Below are 13,193 nucleotides of genomic sequence, written 5' to 3' on the forward strand. Positions count from 1 at the left end.
AATTTTTATGAGATCAGCGAACCGCTTAGCATTACTGGTTACTGTCAATGGACTTTTTGTAACAGAACTGGCTGAATAATATGACTTTTGTGATAAAACCGACTGACAAAAAAATTAAATCCACTAGGCTACTGGTTTCGACGGATTAGACTACAACTACATCATGTTGAGCTATAGGCTAATGACCTTTTACTTTAAAGTATAATAGGAATAAATTTACTACAATCCTCTTGCATACAAAGATCTCCATATTCAGTAGAATGATATCTGAAAACAAAGTACCCGAATATTGAGTCATGTTAAGATTTAATTACCTCTATTACTCGGGTTGTAGTTTTCTGCTCGGATATTGTCTGTTGCAATCCTTTCTCTCTCGCCCAATGCCACCATCTGAAATGAATTATAGCACAATAATTAAAAGAGTCAGAAGGAACGTGGAAATGTGTGCGGCGGTTAACGCACCTTGCTCCAAAGACAACTTGGACAAAAGAGCTGTTCTGATTTCGATAAATAGGCTAAGTTTTGGTGCAGAAAATGAATTTAAATTTGGAAAAGATGAATTTAGAAACACAACATACAGTGTTAGATCTAAATGTACATTTTAGCATCATATGGTTTAGCATGTTAATTATGCTCGGCGTTTTAGACTTTTGAATGGAAGTTTAAGGTTTCGATAAAAAAAGCCATTTGCTTCTTGTTTCGGAAAATAAGAAATGCATATTACTTTCAGTAAATATCTCTCAAAATTACTAAAATACAACTACGTAAATCAAAGTATGTTTATTGTAGTATGCATTACGGCGTAAGCAAATCGTGTGGCTTTGCACAACAAAGTTCCCAAACCCTCGAAACAGTATAATGAAAGGTTAATGACGGGTAAATGCAGTTGCCTCATCCGATATAAATTACATCACCAAATAAAATTAGCAAGACAATAAGACATGCTGGATTGCTGGCGTGAAGATAAAATTTATCTTCTTTTGCTCAATGTTTTTATTTTGCGGGCACCCAAGTTTCTTTTAAGTTGTTGCAAGCAAGCTACCTATGTTCAAAGAAACATGATCAACTTTTTGAGGTTCTGGAATTGTCGCCTTTAGCATACAGTGTGTACAAAGACGAGATTGAAAAGGAGCTTTCTAGTGATGGCCAAGATACTAAAGGTATTTTTTACCAAAAATTTATATATGTGACTGCATGTTATCACAGTGCAGCAAGTTGTAAAGGACTTGAATATGCTTTTACGAAAATGATAATTTTGCAGACTTTTGAAAGCGCCGACAGTAAGAGCTACTCTGGTTGGGTGAGGATTTGTAATTGAAATAATACTAGAATTTACCCTTGTTGGGGCTTGTTTTCTTATTCTCACTGTCACAAAAAAAATCTTGTCTAGAAATTTACAAGAAATGTCAAAAAAATCAAGTCTCGATTAAAAAATTCTCGAGAAAAATTATGTCACATATCTTCAACAAAAAGTAAATGCAACACCTCTTATTGTGTGTATTTTTTGTTTTAGTTCGCCCCTAGAGCATACTGGGCACATTTCTTTCTTCTTTTCTCCTGAAACAGTGATTTTTAATGTGCATTGCCGCTAAAGTTTCACCTTTCCCAGGCAGTAGTCACACTTAGTTGTGTTAGACCTATAACAGTCACTTTGTTTTTTTGCTGGTTTGTCAGTACATCACTACTTTCCGGCTTTTTTTTGCCCTGCGCCACAGATTGTGAGTTTTTTACGCTTTTGCTGCTGTGTGTTTTAACTGTAACAGTAGGTCCTGTTAAATTTACTGTCAGCAGGTTTTTTTATTACTCTAGTTGGTGCTTTAAGATTTTACTTGCATATGATTCTTTAGCACTGTATGTTTTCAGATACTAATGATGCCTTGTGGGTAGGCCTACCATATTTCCAGCCCCAAAAGAGAGGACACATTGTTGAAAAGAACATGAAAAAATACTGTAAGGACCCCCAAAAAATTAAAGCCTTTGAAATTAGACGGTATTGAATCTTAGTTCGGATAAAGTTTAACGTTTATTACAGCACTACAGTAAAATAACCTTGTTTATTGAAAAAAATGTAAAATCCACTTGTGTTCTTTAAAAAATAAGCGGAAGATGTATTTGGCTGTTTTCAAAGGCATAATTGTTACTTATGTATTTGGTAAATCAGTAATTCTTTAAAAAAGAGGACATTTGGGTACTTTTTCTTGTCCTCAGAGGACAACTTGTTTTTTGTTAGAAGGGAGGACATGTCCTCCAAAAAGAGGACGAATGGTAGGCCTACTTGTGGGTTACTTAAGACAAGTTTTTAGTCTGGTTAAGTGCCTTGTTTCACTTTACTGTGGGTTGCTTGAATATATATATTACTTTTGTTGCAGATGTGAATTTTCTTAGCAAGCCATTCTTCAAGCAATTTTTGCAAATCAAAACTAGCCAGGTAGGAGCAGTTGGTGTTAATTTTGGGCAATCTTGTTTGTTTAGTTATGAAAGCACAATGTTTCAAAACATTTTGACTTTAATACTAAACTTTACAAAAAACACTAAACACTATAACATGAAAATGTTCAAGACATCTATATCAAGTAAAGGGGCTTAAAACTACACAGGCCTGGGTCTTGCATGCCTTTACTTTATTTTTATTTTGAGTCCCTCCCCCAAGCTACTTTATTATTATTATGGGTCCCCCCTCCCACATATTTTTTGTCAGTTTTTCTTTTGTTTGTCTAATGCTGGTTTCTTCCACCAATTTGGTCAGGAAAGAGTGCTTTAAACTTATTCAAATTTACACAGATGTTAGCTATTGATCCAAATTTATAGTGATGGGATGATACCAGGTTTTGAAGTGAGTACCGATACCGAGTACGAGTACCACATGCATATACCTTCGATACCTAGTACTTAAGTGTAGTGTTGTACTTAGTTGTATATTACTGGCTAATTTTACTGCCATGGTCGGGGTACGGGCGTGCACACACATGCTGAAAGATGTAATCTCCACATAATAGCGAAAAAGATATTTGTAAACTGGCGGAACTTTTTTCCAATTTTGTGCTGTCCAAAGCAAATATTGGCATAAAGTTGCCCGTATTTTTATGGTGTGAATCGGCCTTCGGTACTCGCATGTTGGTATCGAAAACTGAGACAAAATATTTCGATACCGAGTACGACTATCGATACCACTGCAATCGGTCGATACCATCGATACCGAGTACCGGGTACTCGTCCCATCACTACAAATTTGATCCGCCTGAAGTTTGGCCCGGATTGACCCAGCGGTTCACCCACATGCCTCCAAAACGTAAAATTTTTAAAACGGCTGTGCTGACTTAGTCTGACTAAAGTACATAATCTAGGAGTTTCATGCTTTGTTGGTTGGTGCAATGTAAGGTATTCTAAAGAACTCTTTATTGGATTTACCCATTTTCACCCCTTAAACCCTGAAATAATCGGTTTTAGTTTTAGGCCAGAAATGCTAGACCTAATGCGCTGAAATTTTAAACAATTGTTTGTAGTATGTTGCTTGTTTAGTATTGAAAATTTTGTCTTAATCAGCCAAATGGTTACCTTTACAGCCCATAATAAGTGTACACTGTCAGTCAGATAGAAGTCCCAAGGGAGTAACTCACTGGTTTGCGTTTAAGGCGGTTTAAAGCAGAGCGGGAGGGCTTAGCTTGACGTCGGACAGACATTTTACTTGACTGTATTTTTGGTGATTAGAAATAAGCTGCATTTGTGCAGCAATGGCATGCCGTTTTATTAAGTTATTTTTAAATTTGGTGAAGGTTTTACACCTAAGACGTGATTTAAACTGGTTAAACATGCTTGGGTTTTGTAAATGTCAAGCAAATCTTTGTTGATCAACATTAAGATAAAAAAATAAACTTGACTTTTTCGAAAGCCATAATATATTGTCTATAAATTATCCTTGTCAGCCTGGTCGCGGCATGACAACAGGTCACTAAAGGTCAGCTTGCAGGTATTACAAACACAGTTAAGAATGATTTATCGTCATAACAGAGCTTCTTTATTTTTGACAAATCAATTAAAGAATCAATACTTAAGTCATGTACAAATTAGGCAAAACAGTATTGTTGAACACTAAGGACTGCGTGCTATTGAAAACGGTGTCAAAAGGTCATTAAAGGTCGTTTGGTGTATGCAACCTGAGAGGTTACTACAGGTCAATGGTACTCATTTTTTGAAACAAAGTTAAGTGAAAAACAATTTGTTATGTATAATGGTTTTTTGAATTTATAGTGTCTGTAATAAACTGTTAAGGCTTTCTAAAAACTGACCTTGGACGACAATATCAAGGCCAAAGCAAGAGATTAAATTGAAAGTTTTTTTTTCGTTCTTTTGTACTGTTTTTGGAATTATATCACAATAAAAATGCAAAAATAATACGGACAAAACTTTTTAAAAGTTGGTTTAATGCTTTCTAACAATTTGTCTTTAAGAATCTAACAATAACTGCAACATTTGTTTACCATAAATCCACACAAACATGCAGGTGTGGGGGACCCATTCGTTTTTGTTTGCAAAAACAATTGTATGTGTAGTTTGAATGATGTGTATGGTAAATAGGATATTGAATATATAAAATGGAAGTATATTGGAAAGCCACATTTATAGTTTATCCAAAGTTGACCTGAATGACCCTGCGGTCATCCACAAGCCCCAAAACGTAAAATATACAAAACATGATCTAGGAGTTTTATGCTTTGTTGGTAGGTGCATTGCAAGGGAAGGAAAACATGGGAGAGAAAGTTAAAATGTCAAACCACCATATGCCTGTTAATATAAATGAAATATGCTATGGCCTCTAAACTTGTTTTGGTTCACTTTTAACTCTCAGGTATAAGGAAATTTAGATTTGTTTTGAAATCTCCTTGTCACATATCATGTATCGAACATGCATCCAAATTCAAATCACATTGATGTAATTATGTACCGGGTCGGGTTTCCAAAAAATGTGGCCTTTGGTGTTTAATTCTACATTTAAATGGAATTCATGAAAACTATTATATTAATGACATGACAGATTTCATGTTTTAATTTTCGAACAACTGCAGCACTCACTTAACTTTCCAATGCAACAGACAATGTAAAGTGCAACAGAACTGCCATATTAAAAAGGTATTGATTACATGCTTGCTTTTTACATGGAGCCAAGCGCGCCAAAGACAAAAAATGGTCTGTTTGTTAACACAAGCAACACTGTCCGTAACACTCTGATTAAAAAATGTCAGAGGCATCAGCGACATATTTTTACAATGTTTAAGGTCAGTGTTCACCAGCACAATAAAACCATAAAAACAAAACTACGCGATGTAATCAGTGCAAAGCAAAGCACAAGTCCCATTAACAACATTGGAAAAAAACTCTCGGACACTGCATTATATGTAGTTTTCTAAATGTCTTGAATGAGATTAAAAATAGTCCACCCAGGCAAATTCAGTAACCTCTTTGAAGTCCACCACTTTCATTACCAGCTTTTTTTGGTACATCGCCTGGCATGCCACTTGGTATTCCACTGGCACCACAAATATAGATCGAAGTCAACTGCTTTTTGAAACTTAAGTCTTCCTCCAGCTGTTAGTCGATTGTATGGCAACTCCATGATGTGCAACGCTTGCTTGTCCTCAAGAGAATACAGAATGTCTTCCAGGCATTTGGCAATAAAGGTTTGATTGTAAATATGCTAAAAGGTCGCATGTGTAGTTCATGTTCGGCCGGCCTTCCCAACCATATCACATATCTTGGACTAAGTGAGATGGCTGTTGGCCACAATGTGAATGTCCACTTTTTTATCGGCCAAATCCAGGAAACTCAAGCCTCTCAGATGAGATTGTCAGATAACTTCCACAGCGGTAGAAATGCTGTCCAACAGTTTACCTTGGTAATAAGTATGAGGTTGTGTTCTTCAATATTTTGCACCATAACCGATACTTCATGACCCTGATGAAGCTTGCTTCCACCTAAGTGGTGATTTTTTGGCATACTCTTCACCCTTGTAGATTTAACCTGCTTCTTAAATTAGTTGTGCAAAAGATAACACCTTTATCCTAAAAAACGAGCTTGCTGCACCACCCAGATCTTATTCCTAGACATAAACAGGAATTGCCTTCAAACACAAGGCACCAAGTCTGAAGGTGCGGAGGATTGTAGGCACAAGCGAGTGAGATGTGCTTGGTTCTGCTACAGTTGAATGCATAAATGCTTGTATTAAGCTTCGCTTCTCATGATGTAACATGGTGTGATGTGGCAAATTGCACCTTTGATCACAAATCTATGCATGGACCATATGGTGATTGAAAAAGCAATTAAAACAGAGTGTGTTGGCCTTCAATCCATGATTAGGAACATTTTTCTTCCTAAAGTCAGGATAAACCTAAAGAGGGCGTGGTTTCTTGCAAATAGTGCAAGGCTGTGGAGCTTTCTTGTCAGCTCTAGTGAATGTAGTTGGCAAACACACACTTTCTAATGATGCTGTGGAGTCTTGTACATTTCAAACATTTTTTTTGGTTTTCTTAAAGCGGGGACTGGGCAAACATGTTATTACTTTCTTTTACTGTGATCACAAATAAAGCCAAGTGGGAAAAAGTCACATGACCTGTAGACTTATACAGACGGTCTGCCAGTGACACAATCTTTGCCTGTAAGTGAAGTGGAAGTTTCTGGAATATATTCGTCAAAGTTCAAATACAATCTGGGTGACAGACGAATGTACAAAACTTGTCTCCTTGATGACTGGGGTACCAGCCCTGCTGAATCAACTGACAACCATGGGCTTAGGAAATTGTTGTTTCTTGAAGTGTTAAATCCAAATTCCTCAGCTTTAATGATTTTGAAATCATTTTCTTGTTTGTTTGGGAGACAGCTGCATTTGAGCATCAAGAGTTATCTTCTGGTGATTATTCTCTGCTTCCAATAGTGCTGTCGCCTCTTTCTCAGCTTTTTTTTTATTTTTTTATGCTTTATCGTTTACAGTTTGCAGCTCTAATCTTGAGGCTTGCATTTTAATCTGAGCTTGTTCTTCACCATAATATGTCAATACTTGACTTGAATGCAAACTCATGTTTGTGTTGGGTTTGAATCAAACAACAATAAAATCATAACATTGCTCCTAATTAGGCATGAGTCAATTTTTATGTCCATATTTTGCACTTTACTGATCACTGATATGGCTCTTTTAACATGGCCACTGACAAAATATACAGTTTTAACCTTTGAATTTTTAACTGGTGCATCTTTTTATATAAGTTAAACATTGCTTAGTTATTAAAATATACAAAACTATGTCATTGGTTGTCAATCATGCTTGAACGCAGGGTGTGCAACCTTTGTTACTCTGGGGCCAAATACAATTACCATGATTAGATCATGGGTCACACCTGTGTGTAACACAAGGTGATTTTACTTTGTTGCTTACCAAATATGCTTAACTACAAGTAAAATTCGCATTTGATTCTAGCCACATATTGCCTGGTCACAGAAAAATAGCATCGGGCGCATTAATCTTCTCAAATATATATAATAGTTGGACTTGTTTGTCAGTTCATTTAAAATCCGTGAGTCTCTGCGGGCCGCACAACCTTTAATGAAGGGTCGCATTTGGCCCTCAGGCCGCAGGTTGCCCACCCTTTCTTTAACGCTTTTAAGGTACAGTAGCCCCAAAACGATAAACTTTGCCTGCCATGTTCTTAGTAACCTACCTTTGCAGCAAGGAAAATTAACATAATTTTTTAATTGTGCAGAAGTCATGGCATCCTTTGTGTATGGAGAGCTGAGGATTTTAAGTCATCTTTTTACAAAACAAAAGATGAAATCGAACTGCTACTCAGTGACAATACTGTAAGTATTTTGGGCTTTAAATTTGGGTTACTAAGACCATGATTTTACAATTTCCTTAAACTGTGAATCAAATAAACAAAATAGTTCTTTCAAGAACATAAATAAAACTTGTTGCATGCAGTTTTTTTTCTGAGGATGGCAAACTTACTGTTTTTAAGTTTAGTTAAATTCATTATTTGAATTATGGCAAGCTAAACTTTTACTGCCAATCTTTGCTTGTTCACAAACTTAACACTTCGAAAGCGACACTAGCCTTAAGAGGAGAAATTCAGATTGACAAAACCATGGTTGCAACATACAATAATAACAGAGAAAATAAACATCATGTACTCTTCTAAAATAAACATCACCTACTTTTCTTAGGTAACAAGTTCTAGTCAGAGCCCCTTAAGAGACCAAGTCTAGGCCATTGCTCAATTCTATCTAGCGCTGTCCGAAATATAGCTGCCTTATATGTAAGCAAGTTTCAAGCTTTTTGACCTTTTCAATTGTGGGATGTTATTAGATGTTGCTAAAATGTTTTATATACCAATATTGTAAAAAGCTAGCAATGATAAGCTAATTATAACAAGTTTTATTGCAATGTTTTGTTCTTACCAAGGGTTGTGATGCTGCATTTCCTTGATCTGATCTGCCAAAGCAGCAGCAAATGTTTTTATGCACCACCTGCAAAGTAAATGTAAAAACTGAATTTATTCCTGCCGCCCTGCTTTTAAAACATTAAAAAGTAAAAACCGGTAGTTTGTTTATCATATCTTTTATATATTTTGAACAATATTCGGTTAAACCTCTTATTTTTTTAGTGTTTGTTTTTCTGCAAAAAGCGTTGTGTATGTTTTGTTCCTAATCAACAATGTATGCGATTTGTTTGGTCTTATGTAGTACAACGGTATATCTTTTCCGTCATACTAGTCCATAAAGTTGCTCCAAGAAATGCTATTAACGTCCGTCAAACGTACAACAATACACACCTTTGCCAATGCGATTAGCCCCCAGCACGAACATTCTTTGTTGTTGTTTGTCATCCTCGTTTACTTTGCTCAAAACTACTCAAAAAGAGCGTCATACGATCAGCATCAAGTGTATTCTTTCAGTTAGGGAACATGAATATTAGACGCGACCACGTGATATTCGCGCCAATGCTTTCTCTTGATGACGTCATTTGTTTCATTTTTTTAATGTTTTAATTTACGTAAGGCTGTTCATTTGCTAAAAAATAAAAGGGGTAAATTTTACATTCTAGTCGGCGAAAGTAACTGATATCAGTATCACAGTGTATTTATTTTTGTCCATTAAAGTTAAATTTGTAATCAAAACACGGCATTGGGTAAGGCACGGCGTCTATGAATTCATGCGAGTATTACGTATTAAACCGTAACATGTTTTTCTGCTTACGTGATTAACTTCAATGACATAAAATACCAATATATTTGTGCTTTAATCGCAAACCCTCCGTCTGTCACGAACTCAAATAATTATGATGATAGAACATAAAAAGTTCAGTTATACCTCGCTGCTTAAAAACTTATGTTTAGTCGACTTTCATCATTCGTACTTTAGCTTGTCATGAATGTCGCTTGATACACGTCCAACTATTACATGTGAGATCAACTTTCCAACTAGTATGACTTATTCTCTTCGAAACGAACAAATATTAGTACAACGGACTGGTTGATGCTTGTCCGGACTTGAGTTGACTCGTTTTAGTTCAAGCGTAAGTCTAGCTAATTTGAATCGACGGAAGTATGACGCCACGTCAATTCAAACGGGGACAGCCCTTGCGAGAAAGCTTCCTCATTGAGTGCAAACTTTTACCTAACACTGTCCAAACTTTTTAGACGCTTGTTGTTTGTTCAAGTATCACTTATTGTTGTGAGTATTGCCTTCTGCTCTTTGTTTTATTGCGAAACGCATAAACACTAGTTGCTTCGTAAAATGTTTGTATTTTTTTTCTCAAAAACATTAGGACCATAAACTCGACACGGAAAAAGATATCACTTTGTTTTCGTGTGCGGCAATGTTTGTTCGTCCTTTAGGTATGTGTGGTTTGTATTTTTTTGCTCTTAAATGTTGGATGGTTAAAGTCCTCATTTACTCAACTGCATGTGAGCTTTCAATCATTGACGATTTTTTGAGGTTTTGCTTTTACGTTTCATGCTTGTCGTGTCGAACGAAGCTGGCAACAGTTCATTTGTATTTATTGACTGATAATTTATTCCCGTAAATCCCGAGCGACCTGTGGTTGGAATCATAGGCGTCGATTCCCGGAGCATTTTCGTTCATTAAGACCACCCCACATTTTACCGACACTTCAGCCCGCATAGACAATTTCCCAGGACTAGGACAGCGGTTTCCAATTTTTTTTGATTTACGTAAATATCACTAATAGGACTCGCGATCCAAGCTGAATACAATTGTAGCGTCGCACCTGTAGTGCAGAGTCGGCAAAAACTGCCAGCGCGAGTGACAGTTTTTTGTTTAAGTTAAAAAAACGCGGTTTTTAAAAACGACACAAATGAAAATCGAAACAAGTCACAGCGACACCAAACAAACGCCTGACAAACACACAGTTAAGAAATTAAGTACACAACTTTGATCAGTCCAAGCTACTACAGATTACCAGTTGGCAAGCGCGGGTTGACTATAAGCACTTTAAAATCATAGTTTACGATCAGTAAAATGCCAGCGTCGAGGTTAAGCATACAGGCTATAGCAATAAAATGTACGGGCGTACAATGCAGCCCTGCCAAAGTCGTCACACAAATTGGTTTGTTCTGGTTTGCCCTTGTAACGCAACTCCGCGTTGCTGCTCCATCCACACAGCCTTTCACTCGCAATACTTCGTCCTACAAGTTCAGCTTAATAGCAAACGATTTAATGATACGCCAGGTTTGATTTTGCACATTGTTGATGTTACGCCATGACAGTAAGTGGCTCTAGGCAGAAAGACCTAATTTAAGAGTTTGTTCATTGGCATGGCCATGTAATTACTGGGCGGACCTTTGTTTTTTGACATTTGGAACAGTATGGTCGTACGATACGCCCTTCGCATAGACCAGGTATGGCCAAAACGTCGATCGCGATCGACTGGTCGATCGCCACTAAATTCTCCACTACTAATCAACAGCTTATTGATTAAAAAACAAATTAAATAATATAAAATTGCATTTCTGACATTTTGACACAACACACAAATGTGCAATAAGACAGTAATTATGTAATTGTCACTTTGTTTGTTGCGTAACAATTGTTATTTTGGCACCAGATTATGTCGTAACAACTGCACTGTTTGTCGTCACAGTTTGTGTTAACGAAGCAGTTAATTGCTATTGGTTGGGGAGATTTAAAACTTTAAAAGTTCCCACTGACTGCTTAGATAAAACCTATATACATATGCGACGTTTTATTGTTGTAAAACTAGATGATGCTTGCCAATAAAACTAGTACCTATAATATGTGGCAATTGTTGATCTTTGCGTTATTGTTTTGTGTTAGTGGCAGCCTAAATTACGACTGATCAGTTGATCGTGTACAATTGAGAAAACTTTTTGTCGATCTTAACGACTGGCAAGTTGGCCACCCCTGGCATAGACTATAGAGCAGGGATGGCCAACATACGGCCCGCGGGCCGGATCCGGCCCGCGACGGGATTTTGAGTTGCCCGCAGACACTTTCTGGTATTACATGATAATGTGGCCCGCGGCCACAGTCTGCCACAATCCCACACTACTTGCTTACTACGTCAAATTATAGTTGTAACGGACAGCTCCCCAATAGCAAAAAACTTTCCCGCCGTTGTTACCATTGCATCATACATCTATTGTTACAACATAACCGCCAACCTTGTGTGTGACCTGCTTTCACGGCTTCCTTTGTTTCCACACGTGTAGCCTAGTTAGTGTTTCAGCAGTATCTAAGTCTGTGGTGTATGCATTAAATTTGCTGTGGTGAATAATTTTATGTTATATCTGTTAGATTGTTTGGACTTTATTGTAATTGTATTTGGTTTAGGACGTTTAGGTGGTCAAAAATCCGTTTTAAATCACTGGATAAATACGCGATTAATGTATCGATTCGGGAATCCGGCCCGCCAAGTGCTTCATTTTCCCATATCAGTCCCGCCGACTGGAGAAGTTGCCCGCCCCTGCTATAGAGGTACGTAGTACGACCAACGCAATACGTGCCTCTTAGACCAGGGCTACTTAATTAGTTTTGTCACAGGTACAGGACATAGACAAGGTAAAAATTACCTAAGTTCCGGACACATCTGTCATAAATGCAAATGCAGCCGGTCTTAGCCAATTTTGGTCAGAGCTAATGGGGAGAATCGCGGCCAAAAAGTTAAGCTTGAACCGGGTAGCCTATACCAGTACGTGGTTCCCAACCTATGGGTCGCGACCCAAAGTTGGGTCGCCTGAAGATTCTGTTGGGTCGCCTGTTTTTGTGACAATAAGAGATTTACTCTTTGTCTTCGTTTCGTGGCGTTTTTTCCCCAAGGCTTTAAACAGGGGCGGCTCGTGCGAGGGGGCTGCGGAGCTGCAGCACCCCCAGTATTTTGACTTGACATTCCTATTCCAAGTTGTTATACAAAACAATCTTTACATATAGTTTTTATGTTTGATCAGTGTATACTAAGAATAACTTTTATGGCATTAATCGGCATTTATTAAAATAAAATTAGTAAAAATGTTGTATTATTTAAAAAAAAATTAAAAAAAAAATCAAAATAATGATAAGTTATCTATGGCGGAGCTGCAGCTCCAGTTTCGTGACGTTTCATGACGTTTTCAGTTGTGCGCATGCGCACTTGGAAAAGCTACATGCCGGGCGTAATAGGCGAGAGGGGGCTGTGGCTCGCGCAGCCCCTCCCGTGACGTAACGCTAGTTGTGTGGTCTGCTTCGCGTCAGTGAGCTCCAAAGCCAAACCCGTGTACTGTGTTTTTAAGTTCGACAGTGAGTGCAGTTAAATAATTATTTTGCTATCATTAAATTTATTGTTTGACTGTTAGTCGTGACTTTTTAAGATGACTGTAAGTGAGTTTCAGTTTTTACAGTTATCATTGAATTAAAAAAGTGTATCTAACACCTTGAAACAGAAAAAAAGGTCATCTAACACCTTTAAAAGTCACAATTAAGCTTTATAATAAATAACTGAATTAAAAAGATTTGTGAAAGTATGGGACAAAACATCTGCTACTCCAATGTCATGCAGGAATAAGCAACAACAAGAAATACTCAGTTTTAGTTCCTATAATGCTACCAAAGAAAAATTAAATTTGTGACTGTGAAGTTAAATGCCTCACTGAAATTCAGGCAATATCAAATGCAGAACAAACAACTGCAAGCAA

General features: G+C 37.2%; 1 protein-coding gene across 2 annotated transcripts; it reads left to right on the forward strand.

The window, feature by feature from the left end:
• Positions 1 to 908: 908 nt before the first annotated feature.
• Positions 909 to 10,041, forward strand: LOC145221930 (uncharacterized). 2 transcript variants are annotated; one of them, XR_013859286.1, is made up of 8 exons: positions 909 to 1,160; positions 1,262 to 1,300; positions 1,848 to 1,950; positions 2,370 to 2,428; positions 7,749 to 7,764; positions 7,815 to 7,845; positions 8,209 to 8,300; positions 8,447 to 8,585. XR_013859286.1 is itself a non-coding variant. In XM_080088063.1 (7 exons), the coding sequence occupies exons 1-7, from the start codon at positions 1,143 to 1,145 to the stop codon at positions 8,520 to 8,522; spliced, it is 342 nt and encodes a 113-aa protein (XP_079944189.1). In that variant the 5' UTR covers positions 909 to 1,142; the 3' UTR covers positions 8,523 to 10,041. The 2 variants fall into 2 exon arrangements, 1 of the variants encoding a protein (XP_079944189.1); XM_080088063.1 differs by lacking the exon at positions 8,209 to 8,300 and having other exon boundaries at positions 8,447 to 10,041.
• Positions 10,042 to 13,193: the final 3,152 nt, after the last annotated feature.

The sequence above is a fragment of the Phallusia mammillata genome, chromosome 1 (genome assembly GCF_965637545.1).
Source record: "Phallusia mammillata chromosome 1, kaPhaMamm4.hap1.1, whole genome shotgun sequence".
Taxonomy (NCBI): Eukaryota; Metazoa; Chordata; class Ascidiacea; order Phlebobranchia; family Ascidiidae; genus Phallusia; species Phallusia mammillata.

Bases quoted from the DNA above. Each gene is read 5' to 3' on its own strand.
- LOC145221930 (XM_080088063.1), top strand. The intron at 1,301-1,847 runs GTGAGGATTTGT...ATGATTCTTTAG, and splicing joins GTAAGAGCTACTCTGGTTGG to CACTGTATGTTTTCAGATAC. The intron at 7,846-8,446 runs GTAAGTATTTTG...GTTCTTACCAAG, and splicing joins TGCTACTCAGTGACAATACT to GGTTGTGATGCTGCATTTCC.